We start from the raw sequence: 24,228 nt of genomic DNA on the forward strand, positions 1-24,228 counted from the left end.
GGGAGTTACCAGAGATAGAGCTCATGGCGTCCCGTCAGAACAACAAAGTTCCCGCATACGGATCAAGAACAAAGGATCCAAAAGCGATCTTAGTGGATGCCCTGTCAGTGAGTTGGGACTTTCTTCTGGCCTATGTGTTTTCACCAATCGCCCTGTTACCCAGGGTAATGCGAAAGGCAAAACAAGGAAGGGACTTCGTGATAATAATAGCTCCGGCTTGGCCCAGAAGACATTGGTACACAGATCTGCAGAGGCTGTCGATGGATGTTCCATTCCTACTCCCTCAACGTCCAGATCTACTGTCTCAGGGTCCTTGCTATCACGAGCACCTGGATCGACTGCCTTTGACAGCGTGGCTCTTGAGACTTCTATGCTGAAAGCAAGAGTATTCTCACAACAGGTAATTGAAACAATGCTCAGAGCAAGGAGACCATCCTCAGCTCGCATTTAGCACCAAATATGGCAAGCCTATATTCAATGGTGCAGTGACCAGAAATTTGACTGTAGGTCTTTCAGAGTTTCCAGAGTCCTAGCATTCCTTCAGGCAGGAATGCACAAAGGTCTAAGGGTGGCTTCCTTGAGAGTGCAAGTGTCAGCATTAACTGTATGGTTCCCCCCAAAAATTGATAACCTACAGGATGTGCGCACTTTTTCCCAGGCAATGCTGCACATTCAACCTCCTTTTGTTCCTCCTACAGTGCCTTGGGACTTAAGTTTAGTCCTAAAGACCCTTCAAGTTGCCCCATTTGAACCACTAAAACGAGTGGATCTTAAATGGTGGACAGCTAAAGTTCTCTTTCTACTGGCTATTGCTTCAGCTAGAAGAGTTTCAGATTTAGGGGCATTGTTATGTCGTGCTCCTTTTTTGATTTTTTTTTGTCCAGATAGAGCAGTTCTCAGAACCAAATCTGGGTATCTTCCTAAGGTGGTATCTAAATTCCACCTTAATGAAGAAATTGTAGTTCTGGCCTTCCAAGGGCCGGACTTTTCTGCGGGAGATGCATCGTTGGACGTAGTCCGTGTTTTAAGGATATACGTGGATCGTACCAGTGCCATCAGAAAAACAGACACACTCTTCATTCTCTACGGATTTCACAAGAGAGGATGGCCTGCTGACAAGCAGACACTGGCGAGGTGGCTTCGAATGACGATTTCAGAAGCATATTCTCAAGCTGATCTTCCTGTTCCAGCTAATGTCTCTGCTCAATCTACTCATAAGGTAGGTCCGTCATGGGCAGAACAGATATGTAAGGCAGCCACATGGTATTCCATTAACATATTCATTAGACATTATGCCTTTGATACCTTTGCCTCTCAAGACGCTGAATTCAGGCGAAGGATTCTTCTGTCCAGTCAGGAGCATCCCCACCACTAAATTGATTTGGGACATTTCAGTGTTACCCTGTGGATACCCTGTGGACCCTGCAGGAGAAATAATCGTTATGGTAGACTTAATTTTGATAACTCTATTTCTCCTAAGTCCACAGGATCCACAGGGATCCCACCCTGATGCACCTGATTTGAGGATCCTTTCACTCACTAACCTCTTCCTTGTACGGAAGGGTGTACATGTGTGTTCTTCTCGCCTGATTAGGGCTGTCTATGATGCTCTTGCCTTAAGCTTTGGAAAACAACGGATTTGCCTGTACCAGAAGGCGGGGATATAGGGAAAGGCCGAAAGCTTTGATCGTTTGGTGCCAATCCGCTGTTGCTACCTCATATCCCAATGTTGTCCTCTGGATCCTGTGGATTTAGGAGTTTAGAGTTATCATCGGTCAGTCTACCATAACGATTATTTTTTATTTTTTTCACGTAGGCCTTTGCACTTTGACCAGTTGACATATGTGAATATGAGCCCTTCATACAGTTTTTAGTCTGCAAGTCATTCTCTAGGTACAACTGCTGTACAGTAATCAGCTGTCATGGCCCAATTTATAAGGGAAGTTGGTGGGCTCTGTCACTGACTATTGTATAATCTCTCACACTTCTGCTTTTTTGGTGCATTTGTCCTGTTAATGAATATGAAAGGATTTACACACTGGTTTCATTTCATCCAAGGGATTACTGACACAGTTGTGAAACACTTTTGTGAGTTCTGTTTACACTTGGGTGTTTATCCTTAATTTACACATCAGTTGTGTACATTGTAACACATGGGTATTTTTCACAGCCCGAAGGCAAACAAACCCCAAAACAGTCCGAGCATCTTTGGATCCCTGCAGAATTTTAAAGATGACAAAAACAAGCCAATCCGGGATGAATATGAATATGTCTCCGATGACGGGGAGCTTAAAATTGACGAGTTTCCAATCAGAAGAAAGAAAAACACCACCAAGAGGGACTTGTCATGTAAGATGTGATCCTACTTCTTATATAGATCAGCATAGATATAGTTGTCTTCCAGATGTGTCCTCGTACACTATTGCTGCAGTCGTGCCACACATCCCATCTGCATGTGCAGTACAGGTCCTGCGTCAGTGGATGTATTACGGCTGCAGATGTCAAGAGATTCACAGTCTGCAGCCGTTTGGTGGCAACGATGGTGTCCATTTCCAAAAACGGAGGCGTCGGGAGATGGAGGTTTCCTGTCCTTTTGGTCGGAGCTGCGGCGGCTGTCTTGCGTCATCCCATGGATCATGCAGGCGGCCGATGGTGTCGCAGGTTAGCTGACGCTTTGACCTAGGATGCAGCATGGATCACTAATGGAAGTAGCTTTCTGCTCTGTTACTGTATTAGTGCTATTGCTGCTGCTCCCAAGAAAGCAACAGATTGCCTCCTCCAACCAGGGGATGTAATGAAGTACGAGTTTGCCCTACGTGCGTGATGCCGGCCGAACTCAGACTTTTTTTTTAAACTGGCAATATAAAGCTTGGTTATGCCTTGAAAATGACTGCCCCTTTAAAAAACCGTCCGCACCTTGGGGGCAAACTTGGACTCCATTACATCCTGCCCCACATCTGAATCAGGGCCCATGTATTTACTTATACGGTATATTAGTGTGTAATAAAGGTACTGGTAATGTAGATAATACCTGTATACTGTCACCAGTTAGCAGTGCGAATATCAACCGTAATAACAGTATATATCAGGGGTGGGGAACCATTTAAAAACATATTTCCTGAAATAGAATAATGTATGTACTGATACATTTGGTTTAGCCTTTTATATTTAATATTGTCCATTGCAAATTTCAAGTTGGGATCTTAGTGGGTTCTTATATTTTTAATTATTTTTCTTTATGTTAACATAAACATTTTTTATTCTGTGCTGTTCCAAATAAATATTAAAGAGTTCAAAAAGTAGGGTTTTTTTTGCACTTGTTACTTTCCTAATTATGACAGGTTCTTTTATGCTTACAAGTGCCAAATTAAATTATTACAATATTAAAAAAAAGCAAATAAAAAGTATATCGATTTTTTGATGTACGTGCAAGTCCAACACAGTTTGTATACCTCCCATGTAAAAAAAAATAAAAAATGTATCATTCTTAAAAAACCATTCAGGCTGCATTCAATTCTGAAATGCAATGTGAAGTTATTGAACTGCATTGGTGTGACAGGTGTTATTGAAACTAATGTTAACTTTTTTCATGCAGTATTTTGCATAATTTTTCATTGATTTAATGTTTTAAGTGTTTTTGCAGAACAATAATGTGATCGCCCTTACAGAGCATGGATGTATTTTTACATCAGCCACTGCAGTACTTGCATAGTGTAATCTGGACAACTGAGAATGATGCTGTGTTTAGTATTTAATAGTTATATTAGTATTAACACAGAAGTATTATATAGAAATAAGAAATATTGCAAATATGCTCACCTGTTATTTCAGGATCATGCTCCGTAACAGATGTTTGTTGTCTCCCCTTGTTACTCCCCCAACATCCACCCCACCTCCGTCAACTGTCACCTGACACAACGTTTGCTTGTATTTAAGGTGATACAATGTCACAAAAAAGAACAGTATTACACAGAACTAAGGTTTATTTATTTCTCTAGTTTTGTCAGATACCAAGGACCCCCCTCCACTTGTCCCACCCAAGAAACCTAAACTTCTAGAGAAGAAGTATAAGGTAAGGAAATTATTATAACAATGATGTCTTTCATCCTAGCCCTGATCAGTGGTTTTAATATTTTGTTCTTGTTGCTTATTTGTTATTTGTTATTAAACTTAATTGTTAATGTATGGATAAATTGTTTTGGTTGAATGTTTTATATGTAGTGTTCTTAATGACATACAATTATTTCTATATGTTCCTACCATTCAATGGTATTATGTAGTATATGAGGAAAATGACAAATTAACTCTGTGGTCATAGTAGATAAAAGACAAACTGTTCATATCTTAGCTAACAGTATAAACATGGTACCTGATAACCAATGATTATATGTACTGTATGTACTACCTGTTCTACACGTTCTTCGCACAGGGGTTTCTGATTTTCACAGTTGTACATATACGTGAGTGTTAATAATTTGGTAAATCTATGGAGATGTAAATTTGAGACTTGTTGATGTAAGTAAATATTAATCCATGGTTCTTGGCGTTACCCAAGGAGCACCTGTAGCAGATACAGTAAAAAAATGACCGACCATTTTTGTAGTTTATCAAATTCTACACACTGGAGGTGCAATCCAAATTTTGATCCGATTGTCCTTTTAGGCGTTAATGTTCACACAACGCAAGCCACACGTCAATAATGATGTCATTATGTCAACCCCCTTTTCATCCTCTTAGGGGAGGTTTATTAAAATTCTAATTAGGTAGTTTTCCTATTTCCCACCTGCAGAATATCTATGTTACATTTCATCTTCCTAACATATCGAGAAGTAAGAGAATTAGGAGGACATTTACTAAGCAGTGATAAGAGCAGAGAAGTAAGCCAGTGGAAAAGTTGCCCACGGCAACCAATCAGCACTGAAGTAACATCTACAATTTGCATACTATAAAATGATACAGAGCTGCTCATTGGTTGATGGGGCCACTTTTCCACTGGCTCACTACTCCGCTCTTATCACTGCTTAGTAAATGTCCCCCTTAGTGATGAGTCAGTCAGTGAGGGCTTTTGCATTTATACACTGTATATATAGATGACAGCTTACCCTGTCAGCACATCTACAGATTTTGCCTGCCACTGACATCATTTTTTGACCTAATCGGCATATAACCCAGGGATTTGCATCGACAACATAGCATGTGTACAAAACTATCAAAATGTTATTGGATAAGAATTGATCCATGAATGCAGTAATCCATATTTACTCAGCCCATGATCAGCCTCTGTGTATACAGTCATTGACTGATTAGTAGAGTGATCAAGGATCTCTCTATGTGCCTCTAGATTAGTGTCAGCCTTAGCTAACTCTCAGTTACATGAGAGTTCTTGTTACAGAGAAAAACAAATGTGAGCTTGAATACATTTTGCTATTTGATTCATCTTACAAGACAAGACAGGATATAGTGCTCTGTGATGTATCTGAGTTCTTAATAGGCAAGAGAGGATAGAGTGCTCTATGATGTATCGGAGTCCCCAATAGATGTATTAAGCCTGGAGAAGTGATTAAAGCAGTGATACAGTAAGTGGAAGGTGATAAAGCACCAGCCAATCATTACGGGTTTGAAAAATGACAGGTAGGAGCTGATTGGCTGGTGCGTTATCACCTTCCACTGATCACTTCTTTATCCCTTCTCCAGGCTTAATACATCTGCACGAGAGTGCTCTATGATTTATCTGAGTTCTTAATATGCAACACAGGTTAGAGTGCTCTATGATGTATCAGAGTTCCTAATAGGCAAGACAGAATAGAGTTACTCTATGATTAATCTGAATTCTTAAGAGACAAGTTATAATGTTCTATGGTGCAACTGAGTCCTTAACTGACAAGACATGACACAAGTGCTCTATGATGCCTCTGAATTCTTAATTGACAAGACAGAATAGAGTTCTCTCTGATATGAGTTTTTAATAGACAAGACTAGGTAAAGTGCTCTTTTGTGCACCCTTCACCGTCTTGGCTTAATAGACCAGACAGGATACAGTACTCCTTTTAGGATAAACTACAAAGGTTGGAGTATCCCCTGAAAGACCATTGTTCATTTCTATCTGAAACTGTCTCTAAATTTAGAGTGATGACTCCTCAGATGAGGGATCGCTACACATTGACACAGAGGCAAAACCAGCCCGAAATTCCAAAGTGAAAAAGGACAGCACAAGTTCGGGAGGCATCATGGATCTCTTACAAGCGAGTAAAGAAGTCGGTGGTTTGGATTATAACGCAAACAGGTAAGCAAAAAAGAGGCTGACTTACTGCATCACACATAAATGGTGTTTCTGACGTTTGTATGCTTGGATCTGTGAGAACGCCTCCAGTTCCATACCATATCCAGACTGCACAGTGACAATTTATCTGACTGAAGTATTGCAGACAGTTATTGTGACACATGATGCTATTGTTGTTACTTTTACCTGTTAGAATACACCTAGGGCGTATTTTATCCAAACTTTGACAGAATACGTTTTCGTTTCTTCAGTTATATATTTCTACCTTTGAGACCCGTCTCCCAGTCTTCCTCTTTGCTTATTGACCATAAATATAAATGTCTTTCAAAAACTTCCTTTGATCAAAACATTTACACTTAGATTTCTTATATATATTCTTAGTGGCCACATGTGTTGACTCTAGATACTAAGGGCTCCAGCAGAACTTCTGGGACATCATAGCCATCTGCTAAGCGGATTCACAATCTGCCCAAATGGACACACGTTGATCAGAATTGCTGCTTATTTTAGGGTCTGCCAGTCTGTATTTTGGAGCTAGGTTAGTCCTTAAGAACCAACTGAGATGTCCAAACAATGGCATGCCTGGGCAGTTAATTGTTTTGATTTGATAATAAGCATAGATAAAATAAAAACTTGCTATCTAATAATTAAACAGGTGGAAGATTAGTGGAAACAGAGAGAGTGTTGGGGGCTGTGAAAGTTCCATTTTTATATATTTAATGCTGTCTCATAGTTGCAAGATATCTGTTGCGTGTAGTTTGTCTCTCTGTAAATATATTTTTATGTTTTCTTGTTTTTTTAAACTGGGTTCTACCCTGAGAGAAAAAGAATTGTTATAAAAGCAGATGATATCGTCCCTTTATCAAAGAATGTCTGTGGAGCCATTTACGCAGGCTATTAGCTTTCCTGTGTCTTGCAAGAGATCCTTAGCTTAGTAATGAATGAGCACCTCCGTTCATGACTAAGAAATAATGTTATTAAGGCTGTTTCTTCTTTCAGCTCACAGAGACGTTGTATTACCTTGCAACAATAGCAGTCCACAGACAGGTAAATACACAAGCTTTCAGAGAGAATACACCCTGACGAATTGTTAAATCATTTCTAGATCATATTTTCCCTTTAAGTAGAACACACTTGATGTGCTGCATTAAAATACACCAGCTTTTCAGTCGTAAGAAATGACCTTGTTATACAGTAAATAGATATGAAATGCAGAATACATTTCAGGACAGTGCACTGTAAAATACTCAGTGTTTCTGCATCGTTTTTGGAAAATGGGCAGCTTGTCTAAATGAGCTGGCCCGTCCTCCTTACATGCAGTCATTAATTGTACATGGCTCTTTAAATAACCGTCGGCAGTTCTTTATACAGGTCTGATCAAGTTTGATGGTCCATTTCCCCACAATTACTACTTAGGGGAATAAGAGGAGATCATATGCAAGAAGAAAATTTCTGACTTTCTTGGCAAATTTCACAAGCGATGTGTTGATTTCTTCTTGTATAAGAAACAGGTTAAATAAGGACATAAGGCACTAAGAAAAAATAAATCGTTTCACAAATTCCTAAGTTGATAGAATGTACACACATAAATATTTACATGTATTTACTCTGTTTAGCTGATGAATTGATTAGGGATAGAGTCGCAATCACTGAAATGTCATTAGGTGTATAAAATCAGACAATTTGGGAATCATCCCACCCACTGATCTGACCATTCTAGGGTAATTGTTTGCCAAGCTTGCAATCGAGACAACCAGTGCTAAATATTTTTAAAATAACGCATTGGTGTATTTTTCCAAAAATGGGACACTTGGTTGAGCACAAGATCAGCTAACCAGATATCAGTTTGGTACAGTTTCTTGACTGTGCTTAATTGCTATGTGAGAAACATAACTATTTAATCTTCTGGGCTATACCCTATTGTAAAGGTAAATCTTCACTTTTTGTAACTCAAGTTTTTGGTTTTACTAACATACTTGCAGATTTAATTTTAAGTCAATTCAATTCGATGCAAGGGGGGCAATTGCCGTTGCAACAGTGTGGAAGTGCCGGCATCAACACTGCAACTTTATCCCCTTGTGGCTCAATCACTCTGGACTTACGGATTTGTGTACACAGTCCTGTGTGTCTGCAAACAAGTCAGCAAGTCCAGACGTTCCGTAGTGTGGCATATATTCACTCTTACTTGCTCCATGAGCCAGCTCGCAACTAATTGAATTCCCCCATTATATTCCAAGTGTGGGAATGTGGATTTTTTTTAATGCTACCCTTATTATACACCTAGTAAAAAGGATTTTATTGCAAGTTTTGTTTATAACCTCATTAGCAGAATCTTAAGCCCTGTACACACTTGGCGACAACACAGGACGATATGAACGATAACAATCTTTTTTGCAAGATCTATCGTTCATATTGTCCAGTGTGTGTTGATGAATGATGCGCGGACCCACAGGTCGTTCTCGTTCATCCATGACAGCTCAATGTTAACTACATTGTTGAGCTGCATGTTCGGGGAGTGCGGGGGATGACATCACTGAACGATATCTTACATCAATATCATTCAGTGTGTATGCACTGGCAATCTTCCCTAATTAGCAATTAGCGATATAGGGCTAATTGCTAACTAGGGCAGATCGCCCAGTGTGTACCCGGCTTTATAAAGTTGTTTACAATTTGTCAAATTAAACTGTAGAGTGTTGACGGGATACGGTCATTAGGTCGACAACACTTAGGTCGATCACTATTGGTCGACATGGACAACGGTCGACATGAGTTTCTCTGACGTCCTAGTGGATGCTGGGACTCCGTAAGGACCATGGGGAATAGCGGCTCCGCAGGAGACAGGGCACAAGAATAAAAGCTTTAGGATCAGGTGGTGTGCACTGGCTCCTCCCCCTATGACCCTCCTCCAAGCCTCAGTTAGATTTTTGTGCCCGAACGAGAAGGGTGCAGGCTAGGTGGCTCTCCTGAGCTGCTTAGAATAAAAGTGTATTTTAGGTTTTTTATTTTCAGTGAGTCCTGCTGGCAACAGGCTCACTGCATCGTGGGACTAAGGGGAGAAGAAACGGACTCACCTGCGTGCAGAGTGGATTGGGTTTCTTAGGCTACTGGACATTAGCTCCAGAGGGACGATCACAGGTTCAGCCTGGATGGGTCCCGGAGCCGCGCCGCCGGCCCCCTTACAGAGCCAGAAGAGCGAAGAGGTCCGGTGAAATCGGCGGCAGAAGACGATCCTGTCTTCAGACTAAGGTAGCGCACAGCACCGCAGCTGTGCGCCATTGCTCTCGGCACACTTCACACTCCGGTCACTGAAGGTGCAGGGCGCTGGGGGGGTGCGCCCTGAGACGCAATATAACAGATAATACCTTAGGTTGGCAAAAGAATACATCACATATAGCTCTTGGGCTATATGGATGTATTTTAACCCCTGCCATTTTTACAGAAAAGAGCGGGAGATAAGGACGTCGTGAAGGGGCGGAGCCTATCTCCTCGGGCACACAAGCGCCATTTTCCCTCACAGCTCCGCTGGAAGGACGGCTCCCTGACTCTCCCCTGCAGACTTGCTACAGAATCAGGGTAAAAAAGAGAAGGGGGGGCACTATTGGCAGCTAAAAATTATATAAACAGCAGCTATAAGGGAATAACACTTATATAAGGTTATCCCTGTATATATATATATATAGCGCTTGGTGTGTGCTGGCAGACTCTCCCTCTGTCTCTCCAAAAGGCTTGTGGGGTCCTGTCCTCTATCAGAGCATTCCCGGTGTGTGTGCTGTGTGTCGGTACGTGTGTGTCGACATGTATGAGGAGGAAAATGATGTGGAGGCGGAGCAATTGCCTGGGTTAGTGATGTCACCCCCTAGGGTGTCGACACCTGACTGGATGATCGTATTTAAAGAATTAAGTGATAATGTCAGCACTTTGCAAAGAACGGTTGATGACATGAGACAGCCGGCAAATCAATTAGTGCCTGTCCAGGCGTCTCAGACACCGTCAGGGGCCCTAAAACTCCCGTTACCTCAGTGGGTCGGCACAGACCCAGACACAGATACTGAGTCTAGTGTCGACGGTGAGGAGACAAACGTAATGTCCAGTAGGGCCACACGTTACATGATCACGGCAATGAAGGAGGCATTGAACATTTCTGACACTACAAGTACCACAAAGAAGGGTATTATGTGGGGTGTGAAAAAACTACCAATAGTTTTCCCTGAGTCAGATGAGTTAAATGAGGTATGTGATAAAGCGTGGGTTTCCCCCGACAAAAAACTGCTAATTTCTAAAAAATTATTGGCACTATATCCTTTCCCGTCAGAGGTTAGGACGCGTTGGGAAACACCCCCTAGGGTAGATAAGGCGCTCACACGTTTATCTAAACAAGTAGCGTTACCGTCTCCTGATACGGCCACCCTCAAAGAACCAGCAGATAGAAGGCTGGAAAATATTCTTAAAAGTATATACACACATACTGGTGTTATACTGCGACCAGCAATCGCTTCAGCCTGGATGTGCAGTGCTGGAGTCGCGTGGTCGGATTCCCTGACTGAAAATATTGATACCCTGGATAGGGACAATATACTGTTAACTATAGAGCATTTGAAGGATGCATTACTATATATGCGTGATGCACAGAGGGATATTTGCACCCTGGCATCAAGAGTAAGTGCTATGTCCATTTCTGCCAGAAGAGCGTTATGGACGCGACAGTGGTCAGGCGATGCGGATTCCAAACGACATATGGAAGTATTGCCGTATAAAGGGGAGGAGTTATTTGGGGCTGGTCTATCGGACCTGGTGGCCACGGCAACGGCTGGAAAATCCACCTTTTTACCCCAGGTCACTTCACATCAGCAGAAAAAGACACCGTCTTTTCAAACTCAGTCCTTTCGTTCCCATAAGTACAAGCGAGCTAAAGGCCATTCCTTCCTGCCCCGGGGCAGAGGAAGGGGAAAAAGACTGCACCATGCAGCCGCTTCCCAGGAGCAGAAGCCCTCCCCTGCTTCTGCCAAGTCTTCAGCATGACGCTGGGGCTTTACAAGCAGACTCAGACATGGTGGGGGCCCGTCTCAAGAATTTCAACGCGCAGTGGGCTCACTCGCAAGTGGACCCCTGGATTCTACAGGTAGTATCGCAGGGGTACAAACTGGAATTCGAGGCGTTTCCCCCTCGCCGGTTCCTGAAGTCTGCTCTACCAAAGTCTCCCTCCGACAGGGAGGCAGTTTTGGAAGCCATTCACAAGCTGTATTCCCAGCAGGTGATTATCAAGGTACCCCTCCTACAACAGGGAAAGGGGTATTATTCCACGCTGTTTGTGGTACCGAAGCCGGACGGCTCGGTGAGACCAATTTTAAATCTGAAATCCTTGAACACTTACATAAAGAGGTTCAAATTCAAGATGGAATCACTCAGAGCGGTGATAGCAAACCTGGAAGAAGGGGACTATATGGTGTCTCTGGACATCAAGGATGCTTATCTCCACGTCCCAATCTACCCGTCTCACCAAGGGTACCTCAGGTTTGTAGTACAAAACTGTCATTATCAGTTTCAGACGCTGCCGTTTGGGTTGTCCACGGCACCTCGGGTCTTTACCAAGGTAATGGCCGAAATGATGATTCTTCTTCGAAGAAAAGGCATCTTAATTATCCCTTACTTGGACGATCTCCTGATAAGGGCAAGGTCCAGGGAACAGTTAGAAGTCGGAGTAGCACTATCTCAGGTAGTGTTACGTCAGCACGGGTGGATCCTAAATATTCCAAAATCGCAGCTGATTCCTACGACACGTCTACTGTTCCTAGGAATGATTCTGGACACAGTCCAGAAAAAGGTGTTTCTCCCGGAAGAGAAGGCCAGGGAGTTATCCGAGCTAGTCAGGAACCTCCTAAAACCAGGCCAGGTGTCAGTGCATCAGTGCACGAGGGTCCTGGGAAAAATGGTGGCTTCTTACGAAGCGATTCCATTTGGAAGATTCCATGCAAGAACTTTTCAGTGGGATCTACTGGACAAATGGTCCGGATCGCATCTTCAGATGCATCAGCGGATAACCCTGTCGCCAAGGACAAGGGTGTCTCTTCTGTGGTGGCTGCAGAGTGCTCATCTACTAGAGGGCCGCAGATTTGGCATTCAGGATTGGATCCTGGTGACCACGGATGCAAGCCTGAGAGGCTGGGGAGCAGTCACACAGGGAAGAAATTTCCAGGGCTTGTGGTCAAGCATGGAAGCATCTCTTCATATAAACATTCTGGAACTAAGGGCCATTTACAATGCCCTAAGTCAAGCGAAACCCCTGCTTCAGGGTCAGGCGGTATTGATCCAATCGGACAACATCACGTCAGTCGCCCACGTAAACAGACAGGGCGGCACGAGAAGCAGGAGGGCAATGGCAGAAGCTGCAAGGATTCTTCGCTGGGCGGAAAATCATGTGATAGCACTGTCAGCAGTGTTCATTCCGGGAGTGGACAACTGGGAAACAGACTTCCTCAGCAGACACGACCTCCACCCGGGAGAGTGGGGACTTCACCCAGAAGTCTTCCACCTGATAGTAAACCGTTGGGAAGAACCAAAGGTGGACATGATGGCGTCCCGTCTAAACAAAAAACTAGACAGATATTGCGCCAGGTCAAGGGACCCTCAGGCAATAGCGGTGGACGCCCTGGTAACGCCGTGGGTGTACCAGTCAGTGTATGTGTTCCCTCCTCTGCCTCTCATACCAAAGGTACTGAGAATCATAAGAAGGAGAGGAGTAAGAACTATACTCGTGGTTCCGGATTGGCCAAGAAGGACTTGGTACCCGGAACTTCAAGAGATGCTCACGGACGAACCGTGGCCTCTACCTCTGAGAAAGGACCTGCTCCAGCAGGGGCCTTGTCTGTTCCAAGACTTACCGCGGCTGCGTTTGACGGCATGGCGGTTGAACGCCGGATCCTGAGGGAAAAAGGCATTCCAGATGAAGTCATCCCTACCCTGGTCAAGGCCAGGAAGGACGTAACTGCAAAACATTATCACCGCATTTGGCGAAAATATGTTGCGTGGTGTGAGGCCAAGAAGTCCCCTACAGAGGAATTTCAACTGGGTCGTTTCCTCCATTTCCTGCAAACAGGACTATCTATGGGCCTAAAATTAGGGTCCATTAAGGTTCAAATTTCGGCCCTGTCGATTTTCTTCCAGAAAGAACTGGCTGCAATGCCTGAAGTTCAGACATTTGTAAAAGGGGTACTGCATATACAGCCTCCTTTTGTGCCTCCAGTGGCACCTTGGGATCTCAATGTTGTGTTGAGTTTTCTAAAGTCACATTGGTTTGAACCACTCACCACTGTGGACTTCAAATATCTCACATGGAAGGTGACGATGCTGTTAGCCCTGGCTTCAGCCAGGCGTGTGTCAGAATTGGCGGCTTTATCATATAAAAGTCCTTACTTAATTTTTCATTCTGACAGGGCAGAATTGAGGACTCGTCCTCAATTTCTACCTAAAGTGGTTTCTGCATTTCACATGAACCAACCTATTGTGGTACCTGCGGCTACTAGGGACTTGGAGGACTCCAAGTTGCTTGACGTTGTCAGGGCCCTGAAAATATATGTTTCCAGGACGGCTGGAGTCAGAAAATCTGACTCGCTGTTTATCCTGTATGCACCCAACAAGCTGGGTGCTTCTGCTTCTAAGCAGACGATTGCTCGTTGGATTTGTAGTACAATTCAGCTTGCACATTCTGTGGCAGGCCTGCCACAGCCAAAATCGGTAAAAGCCCATTCCACAAGGAAAGTGGGCTCATCTTGGGCGGCTGCCCGAGGGGTCTCGGCTTTACAACTTTGCCGAGCAGCTACTTGGTCAGGGGCAAACACGTTTGCAAAATTCTACAAATTTGATACCCTGGCGGAGGAGGACCTGGAGTTCTCTCATTCGGTGCTGCAGAGTCATCCGCACTCTCCCGCCCGTTTGGGAGCTTTGGTATAATCCCCATGGTCCTTACGGAGTCCCAGCATCCACTAGGACGTCAGAGAAAATAAGATTTTACTTACCGATAAATCTATTTCTCGTAGTCCGTAGTGGATGCTGGGCGCCCATCCCAAGTGCGGATTGTCTGCAATACTTGTATATAGTTATTGTTACAAAAATTCGGGTTATTATTGTTGTGAGCCATCTTTTCAGAGGCTCCTTTTCGTTTTATCATACTGTTAACTGGGTTCAGATCACAAGTTGTACGGTGTGATTGGTGTGGCTGGTATGAGTCTTACCCGGGATTCAATATCCTTCCTTATTATGTACGCTCGTCCGGGCACAGTATCCTAACTGAGGCTTGGAGGAGGGTCATAGGGGGAGGAGCCAGTGCACACCACCTGATCCTAAAGCTTTTATTCTTGTGCCCTGTCTCCTGCGGAGCCGCTATTCCCCATGGTCCTTACGGATTCCCAGCATCCACTACGGACTACGAGAAATAGATTTATCGGTAAGTAAAATCTTATTTTTTCACAATTTTTTCCCATTTTTTGAACTTTTTCATACTTAACGATCCACGTGGACTATGATTGAGAATAGTAACCTGTGCCGAGCGCAGTGCTAGCAGAACGAGGCACCTTGCCCATTCGAGGGTACACGGTGCACTAACTGGGGTTCCCCGTCACTTTACAAAGAAAACGACAAAAAAAAAAAAACTCATGTCGACCTTTTTCCATGTCGACCTAATGCATGTTGACCAATAGTGGTCAACCTAATGACTGTCGACCTAAGCGTTGTCGACCTAATGGCCCATACCCGTATGGACACTCCTGACCTGACAAGTGGGTATGGTCTTAATGAGGAAGAGGTGGGTCTTATTGTTTCTCTGAACTTGCCATGACCTATAATGATACAACTCCCACCCTCACCAGGCAAGCTTAATTTACTGATAAGGCCAGTACACACAGGAAAATGTGTGCTGAGCGATCTATCACAGAACGCTCAGCACACATCTCTCCCCCGCTCAGCACACAGCGCAATGTGTACTGAGCGAGAGGGGATGGGGGCCAATCTAGTACTGGCGATAGCGACGAACGGGGCCGCGCATCACTATCGCTGTGTGGCATACACACGGAGAGATCCGTGCTTAATTTCTAAGCAATCTAGTCAGATTGCTTAGAATGTAAGCACGGATCTCTCCATGTGTACCCCCCTATACACTCCAAGTCATGGATAACGATCTTATCTAATGGCTGAACCTATTGAAAATGAACACATTTGGAAAATGATTTAGTTTAAGATTGCATTATTGGGTGATTTGGTGTTAAATCGTATATAAGTAACAACTAATCCCATGCAGCGAATGTGTGTGACAATCAACCATGCATTAATTAGCTCCAAGCAACATTCAATTTAATTTATCAAGTGGCTTTTGTGACGCAGTTTGCGTCTTTTCTGCCAGGGTCTTGTCCTGTGAATAACACGTGTGTATTACTGGGTCACACTTTTGAAGATCGATACACTCGGTTGGATTTACACTCTGCTAATATATTTAAACCAGACTAGCATTTGGTGATTATAATTTCAACAAACTGCTTATTACTCCAGTATATCTTTGGAGTATGTGATTTAAAAATGTGCAATTGTAAAGAACACTTAAGACATCAGATGGGAATTTTGAGTGGCACAGTACAGTTTATGTTTTGTAGTGCTGTTCAGGTATTTCTCTGTTTAACAAAAAAGTCTAGATAACTGTGTATTAAATACAACTTTTACATTTCTCATACATACCCCTCCCTATTGCTACAGTGGCAGCAACTGTCTCTATTCTTATATCATTGCTAATGACTGTGGAGGTAGTTTGGAAAACTCAGATTGTCCAATAGCAGCACAGCTGTGTGCAATACTAGAATTAGCCTTGATTTACAGAGCAATTGATTGAGGGTCTGATTCAGAGATGGCTGCTATTCTCATCGGTGTTGCGTCTTTGGACACAGCGGCGATGAGAAAATATACCAATGCTACAGGTGGCGTCTGAGGCAAAAGCATTGGAGGTCCGAGTGCATGCGTCTGAAGGCACAGCATCAGATCACCTGGTTGTGGTGGTCGCAGCCCTCATTCATTCATCATTCATAGACCATGGCATGGCCATGCCTACAAAATGGGGGTGATACGCCCCCCCCCCCCCCCCATTGTAATGAAATGACTGCTGCTGTGCGCCGTCCCCAAGCAGACACAGAATATCTATCACGCTGTGGCTTGGGGACACTCCGTGTAAGCTCACAGGACCCATCCTACGCATGCTCAGACCTCCCGCCAGTGGATTTATACGCAAACCACGTGGCACTTCCAGCAGAGCACAGAGTAGTTTCATGGGTTTGCTTAATTTTGCGGAGTTGTACAGAAGTATGGTTTTCTTTTGTGTATCAAGATTATTGAAATGAGATAAAGAGAGGACAAAGGGTACATAATCAGGGGCATTGCCTGCAGGGCAGAGGGGTACACACTCATTTCCTCTCTGCAAAAGGACTCCAACTTTGCACAAGCTCTGAGCTTGCAAAATAACAATCTGCCCCTAGCATATTTAGATATATATCATGAAATAGGTGGAGTGGAAAGAGTGCAGAATTACTTCAAAGTCCATCCTTTTGACAATTTAACACCAACCCCTTTATTCATTTAACTTTTCTCTTTTGTGTTCAAAAGTACTGCTTAGTTTCTACTTATTCTTATGTCTTCAATTAACCATGAGTGTGATAGGACATCAGGGCTGTCTTTATCTCGCGTGTTACCTATGTGTATTTTAATCTCACACGTTATTGTAAGTGCACCTATAGATGTTCTTTCCCGCAGAAAAACAGCTGGCAGGAAAAAATGTATCATATCAAAAGTATAGGGTGAGACCTGAACTTCAGATGTATCTGAAGAAGGCAGGGAATGCTCCTGGACATCTCCTGCACCCAATTATCTTATTTCAATTAATCTGGTCCTGCAAATCATAATTTGTTTGTGTGTTGGTGCACATTCATGCCCATCAACTGGTGAACAATGTTGCACACCTGCAGACTCCGTCTACCACAGAAAGAAACACATTGCAGACAGCGCTGCAAAAGCCACAAATTAAGTTACTGTTAAAAAAGATAAATTCACAAAGAGAAATATATATATTATGAGGTGTATGAGCAGAGATCTGAAAACTGTATTTAATATATGTAAATAGCAACAAATAAATCTAATGATATCAATAAAAATAACCATGGTGATGAAACGCGTGATTTGGAGTCTAGCCACACACGCTCCTACTAATTCAGAAGGACTATAATACAATTACTTCAATTGTGGACTGTGTAGAAATGTTGCCACTGGATATATCTGCTAACGGGACCTGCCCTTTGCTACCGTGTATGCAGATTCCCTTCTATGATACGGTCAGAGTGTGCTTTGCTATAGTGCCTTAATTGTCATCCCAGTTTACTATACATCAGGGACATGTTTTATACCAGGAAACTAGTGTCTGTCTGCTTCAGAGATTGTTATAGAATGAATTATTTATCTGAATCCCCTCCAGACCACCTGGAACGGGTGTGGATTATTAGATATACAGTACACTAAAAAGGTCTACAGTCATTAGGTCTACTACTAATGGTCGACAAGGTCAATAGGTAGACAGTAGGAAAGGTTGACAGGGTGAAAAGGTCGCCCTAGGGTTGACAGGGTGAAAAGGTCGCCCTAGAAATGGTCTACACAAAAAAGGTAGACACAATTTTTTTTATTTTTGGGAGGGTGTTTTGCCACTTTTCTGCCACAAACAAGTCCCATTTGTATACTGCGTACCCTTGCATGGCTCGTTTCGCTCGCCATTATTCGGGCAAGGTTACTATTCCCAGTCGTAGTCCACATGGATAGTACAGTAGGAAAGAGTTGAAAAAACAAACTTGTGTCTTTCATATGCATGTCGACAATGGTAATGTCGACCTTTTGACCCTATCGACCTGTTGAACTGTCTACATTTTACGTGTCAACCTTTTGACCCTGACAACCTAATGCATGTCTACCATTAGTGGTAGACCTATTGACTGGAGACTTTTTTAGTGTACATCTATAGTCCGGATACCACCTGAAACACACCCCTAACTGGTAACAGGCAGGCGTACTATATATTATAATATACTCTTATTTCTCTAGCATCCATAAGGGATATTGGGGAATCTAGTATGATGGGTATTGACGGGGTTCAAAGGAGTGGATGCACTTTACATTTCTTCACTGGGTGTGCTGGCTCCTCCCCTCTATGCCCCCTCCCAGAGGTAGTTTAGAAAAAAGTGCCCTCAGGAGAGGATGCATATCTCTCAGCTCCAGAGAGTTTTCTTCAATTTCTTTTTAATGTTTGTTATTGTCGGTATGCTGTTTCCGCATACCTGCACCGTGGGAGTTAGGGGGTGGGGGGTGGGCACCGGCCTTATGAGGTGCAGAACTGCTTCCCCGCTGCAGGACCACCGTTGTTCAGCGGGGCACTGCGCCTTGGCTGTCACAGCTGCAGCAAGCTGCACACCCCTAACACTGCCTGAAAGTGACATCTGTGGTAAGTACAAATCGGGGGTCCTGCTAGGGGGGTAGCCCGGTTCACTTTGTGGCTGAACGCGGGCACGGTGTACGGGACCCTCCTGGGGGGGGTTCCCGCTAAGATCCCCCATGTAGACTGACTCACAATCGCATAGACTAGCCCTTCTTGTGATGCTTTTAAGCTGAAAAAAGACATTGGCAGTATAAATAATAACTATAGCTCTGGCGCCATTGGAGGGGGCGGAGCTAACTCAGAGCGGGACCAGAGGCATTTTGGCGCCTTCCTCTGCTTACTGCAGCCATGGACAGCACACACAGCGCTTCCTGACTCCTCAGACACGCTGGATATCTGGTACAGGGTGTAGCAAAGGGGGAGAGCCGCTATTGTACACTATCTGGGTCCTCTACGTGACAGAATTTATTAGTGTTTACTGTGATAAAGTTAGCTGTCCGCTTCACTGGGGCTATACAGATAGGGGTGTGCTGGTGTCCTTCTCTCTGTGTGTCTCCTCTCACATACAGTAAGGACAGGCTTGCAATATATTACTGTCTGTGTGTATGTGGTTGTGCTTACTGTGAAACATGGGTAAACACAAGCTGTGCAGTGTATGCCACGCCAGATTCTCTCCATTATCATCTGATTCTGTTTCATGTGAACAATCCAGACAATATTCACAAATCAGTGAAGGGGCTGGGGGAGAGGATCCAGAGCCCCACTGGCTAGGGTCTCTTAAAACTGTGATGTCTGATATGTCATCCCAGCTCATTGCTAATGTGCAGAAAACTCAGCTACTACAAAAGGCTGTTGCAGATTTAGCTGCTAGGGCAGATGTTGCTCAGCCCCCCTCCACTCATGCAGGACCACACAAGCGTGGTTTGCCTGCTCTACTATCCGACACAGATGAGGATATACAGAAGGATGGGGAGGACTTGGTCCCCATTAGTGGTGATACCGATTGTGCTCAGGGTATTGAACCCCTAATTCTGAATATACACAATGTGTTAAAGCTCCCTCTAGAGGACACTGCGTCACAGCAGTCATTTTTCTTTACACAAAAACAAGCCTAATGTCACTTTCCCTGATTCTGCAGTGTTAGATGACCTTTTCAAGTTGGTCTGGAAAAATCCAGACAAAAAAGTTTTTGCGCACTTTCCCATTTGCTCCTGAAGGTAGGAAATTTTGGGAGGAACCACCGGGGGTTGATGTATCAGTCTCTCGACTGTCCAAAAAGGCGGTCCTGCCTGCCCCGGGCTCCTTTACCATAAGGGATCCTGGAGATAGGAAAATAGAAGCTACACTCAAATCTATTTACATGGCAGCAGGTGTATCGCAAAGATCGGTCATTGCAGGTTGCTAGATGACCCATGCCATTCATTCATGGGCCACTCAAATTCAGGAGGGCCTCTCCAGGGCTATGCCCCTGGTCACTATGGGGTCCCTCCTAAAGCACATTTAGGACACTACACGCGTCCTCTGTGATTCCCTCAAGGAGGTGGAGAACATTAATGCTAGGACCTCTGCCATGGCAGTGTCGGAGCGCAGGGCCATGTGGTTGCGTCAGTGGATAACGGACGCAGAATCCAAACGCAGTGTGGAATCCCTCCCCTTTTCAGGGGAATGGCTCTTTGGGGTTGAATTGAATATATGGATTTCCAAAGCTACAGCTGGGAAATCCACGTTTCTCATCTCTGAGGCCCCGCCGGCGAGACGCTCCTACCCGGTACCGTCTGTCCAGTCCTTTCGGTCTCACAGATTTTGATCTAAGGCCAGAGATGCCCCCAATGCGACTAGAGGCACCAGAGGTCAGTCAAGAAAGCCTGCAAACACCAGCTCTCAGGAACAGACCACCAGTTCTGCTTCCACTAAGGACTCAGCATGACGGTGCCCACCCACCCGGAAGGGATCTGGAGGTGGGCGCTAGACTGTGTCACTTCAGCCGTGTCTGGGTGGCTTCCTGCCAGGATACCTGGGTCAGGGATCTCGTTTCTCAAGGCTACAAGCTGGAGTTCGACAGTGCTCTTCCCCAACAATTTTTCAAATCAAGCTTACCAGCTTTGGAAGTTATGCAGGTTATGCTATAACAGGCCACCCTAAAGTTGGTCCAGTCCCACGTCATTGTTCCAGTACCAATACCACAACGAGGCAAGGGTTATTACTCCAACCTGTTTGTGGTTCCGAAACTGGACTGTTCCATAAGGCCCATTTTGAATCTAAAGTCCTTGAGTCCTTACCTGAAGGTGTTCAAGTTCAAAATGGCCTGGAAGAACAGGAATTCATGGATTCCTTGGATATCAAGGACGCCTACCTCCATATTCCGATTTGGCCACCTCGTCAGGCGTACCTGAGGTTTGCCCTGCTGGACGATTACTACCAGTTCCAGGCACTGCCCTTTGGCCTGTCCACAGCTCCGAGGGTGTTCACAAAGGTGATGGCGGAGATGAAGTTCCAGCTCCGGGTCCAGGGAGTCCCTTACCTGGACGATCTTCTGATCAAAGCAAGATCCATGGAGCTTTTGTTGCTCCATATCGACCGCACTATCCAACTTCTGTCACGTCATGGGTGGATCCTCAACTTACAAAAGTCCCACCTGTAGCCGACTCAATGGCTCCTGTTTCTGGGGATGTTGCTGGATACTGTGGCCCAGAAGGTGTTCATACCAGAGGACAAGGTGGGAACACTTCAGGAGATGGTCTGAATGGTACTCCGACCTACTCAAGTGTCCATCCATCTTTGCATAAGATTGTTGGGAGAGATCGCCTCATACGAGGCGATCCAATATGGGAGGTTCCATGCCAGGGCTTTTCAGCTGGATCTCCTGAGCAAATGGTCAGGATCACATCTTCAGATGCACCGGATGATACAGCTGTCGCCTCAGGCCAGGATTTCCCTCCTGTGGTGGCTGCAATCCTCCAATCTCCTGGAAGGCTGGAGTTTCGGGATTCAGGATTGGATCCTCCTCACAACGATGCAAGTCTGAGAGGATGGGAAGCTGTCACCCAAGGGGCACAGTTCCAGGGCAGGTGGTAAGCCCACGAAGCCCTCCTTCCGATCAACATTCTGGAACTTCCATGCAATCTACAATGCTCTGCTTCAGGCCTCTCTCTGCTCAAGGATCACACAATTCCAAGTACAGTTGGACAGCGCCACAGCAGTGGCGTAGATCAATCGGCAAGGAGGAACAAAAAGCAGAGCCTGTATGTGAGAGGTGTCAAAAAGTCTCCTCTGGGCGGAAAGAAATGCAAGAGCAATGTCGGCAATCCTCATTCCGGGTGTGGACAACTGGGAAGCGGACTTCCAGAGTCGTCACGATCTCCACCCAAGGGAGTGGGGTCTCCACCATCAGGTGTTCCAACAGATCATCCACCGGTGGGGATGCCCGCAGATAGATGTGATGGCTTCTCGTCTCAACAAGAAGCTTCACTGGTATTGCTCACGAACCAGGGACCCTCAGGCGAGGGCAGTAGATGCACTGACGTCACCTTGGCCTTTACTGGCTGGTTTACCTGTTTCCTCTGATTCCGTTGCTCCCAAGGGTGCGCAAGTGCATCCGAAATCAAGGAGTCCAGGCCCCGGATTGGCCTCAGAGGGCGTGGTACACGGATCTTCTGGACATGTCCGTTGAAGATCCTTGGCCTCTACCTCTCAGAAGAGATCTTCTTCAACAAGGACCGTTCGTCTACCCAGACTTACGGCGACTTTGTTTGACGGCGTGGAGGTTTAGCGGAACATCCTAGCTCACAAGGTTTTTCCAAAAAGGTTATTGCTACTATGGTTCAGGCCAGGAAGCCTGTGACGTCAAAACACTATCATCATATCTGAAAAGATATGTCTCTTGGTGCGAGGAACGCACGTATCTGCCTGCGGAGTTCCACTTGGGACGTTTCTTACGTTTTCCTGCAGGCTGGTGTGGATAAAGGCTTACGTCTGGGTTCCATTAAGGTCCAGATTTCAGCTCTCTCCATTCTCTTCCAGAAGAAATTGGCAGTGTTGCCAGAAGTTCAGACCTTCTTGCAAGGGGTACTCCACATACAACCTCCTTTTGTGGCACCCTGGGATTTGAAGTGTTGGAATTTCTACAGTCCTCCTGGTTTGAACCTCTTATGTCGGTAGAAGACAAGTACCTCACGTGGATGACAGTGATGTTACTGGCCCTGGCTTCTGCTCGACATGTCTCAGAATTGGGGGCCCTATCGTGCAAAAGTCCGTACTTGGGGGGTCATTCCGAGTTGATCGCACGTAGCAGCTTTTTGCTGCTCGTGTGATCAACCGGACGCTGCCTATGGGGGAGTGTATTTTAGCATAGCAGGGCAACAAATGCTTGTGCAGCCCTGCTATGCTAAAAAAGTTTCCTGCAAAACAAGACCAGGGTAAGAGTTACTCTGTGCGGCAGATCCAGCGATGAAGGTCCCGGTCCTGACGTCAGACATCCGCCCTCCAAACGCCTCGACACGCCTGCGTTGGAATCACCACGCCTGGAAAACGGTGAGTATCTGCCCCGGAACCCCTCCCGCCTGTCCATCTTCTTGTGATCGCCGCTGCGATCACATTTGTCGCTGCCAGGCAACGATGCGCAATGCTTCCGCCGCGCATGCGCTTTTCCGACTTGTTCACACCGCAGCGAAGAACCGCTGCCTGTGAACGGGTCGGAATGACCCCCTTGGTCCTTTACGAGGACAGAGCGGAGCTCTGGACTAGACAGCAGTTCCTGCCGAAGGTTGTCTCCGCGTTTCACCTGAATCAACCTATTGTGGTTCCATCCAGTTTGATCCTTCTGCTCCTCAGGAGGCATTGGATGCTGTGCGTGCCTTGAAAATCTATTTCAAGCGAACAGCTTGGATCAGAAAAATGGATTCCCTATTCGTGCTCTATGATTAAAGAAAGCAGTCCATTGCTCGTTGGATTAGGCTTACTATCCTATGTTTCGGCAGCCTTACCTGTTCCTAAGTCTCTGAAGGCCCACTCTACAAGATCTTCCTGGGAGGCTGCCCGGGGAGTCTCGGCCTTGCAACTATACCGAGCTGCTACCTGGTCGGGGAAGAACACCTTTGTGAAGTTCTACAAATCTGATACCCTGGCCAAAGAGGATACCCAGTTTGGGCAGGCGGTGCTGCAGCAGTCTCTGCACGTTCCGGCCCATTCTAGAAGCTTTGGGACGTGCGGAGACCATAGCGATGAACTGCTGCGTGCGAACGGGTCGGAACTGCGCATGCAGCCGTCTCCGGCAACGACCAGAAGAGAGAAGAAAGTGTTTGCTAGCACGATCGCAAGAAGATTGACAGCGGGGAGGCATTCTGGGGCGGATACTCACTGTTTTCGGGGCGTGAAGATCCAAACGCAGGCGTGTCCAGGCGTTTGTCGGACGTTAATTCCGGGACCTTCATAGCTGGATCCATGGCACAGGGTAAGTAACTGCTGGGCTAGTCTTGTTCTGCACAAAACTATTTTAGTATAG

General features: G+C 45.2%; 1 protein-coding gene across 3 annotated transcripts in view; it reads left to right on the top strand.

Annotated features, from left to right (window-relative positions):
• The window catches only part of PHF2 (PHD finger protein 2), a 475,173-nt gene that overhangs the window by 421,942 nt on the left and 29,003 nt on the right, over positions 1-24,228 (top strand). For all 3 annotated transcript variants that reach the window (XM_063940741.1, XM_063940742.1, XM_063940740.1), the window contains exons 15-17: positions 2,171-2,349; positions 3,999-4,072; positions 6,126-6,283. In XM_063940741.1, the coding sequence (XP_063796811.1) occupies positions 2,171-2,349; positions 3,999-4,072; positions 6,126-6,283 (411 nt within the window). The remainder of the gene's footprint in view (positions 1-2,170; positions 2,350-3,998; positions 4,073-6,125; positions 6,284-24,228) is intronic.

Source organism: Pseudophryne corroboree, chromosome 9, assembly GCF_028390025.1.
Source record: "Pseudophryne corroboree isolate aPseCor3 chromosome 9, aPseCor3.hap2, whole genome shotgun sequence".
Classification (NCBI taxonomy): Eukaryota; Metazoa; Chordata; class Amphibia; order Anura; family Myobatrachidae; genus Pseudophryne; species Pseudophryne corroboree.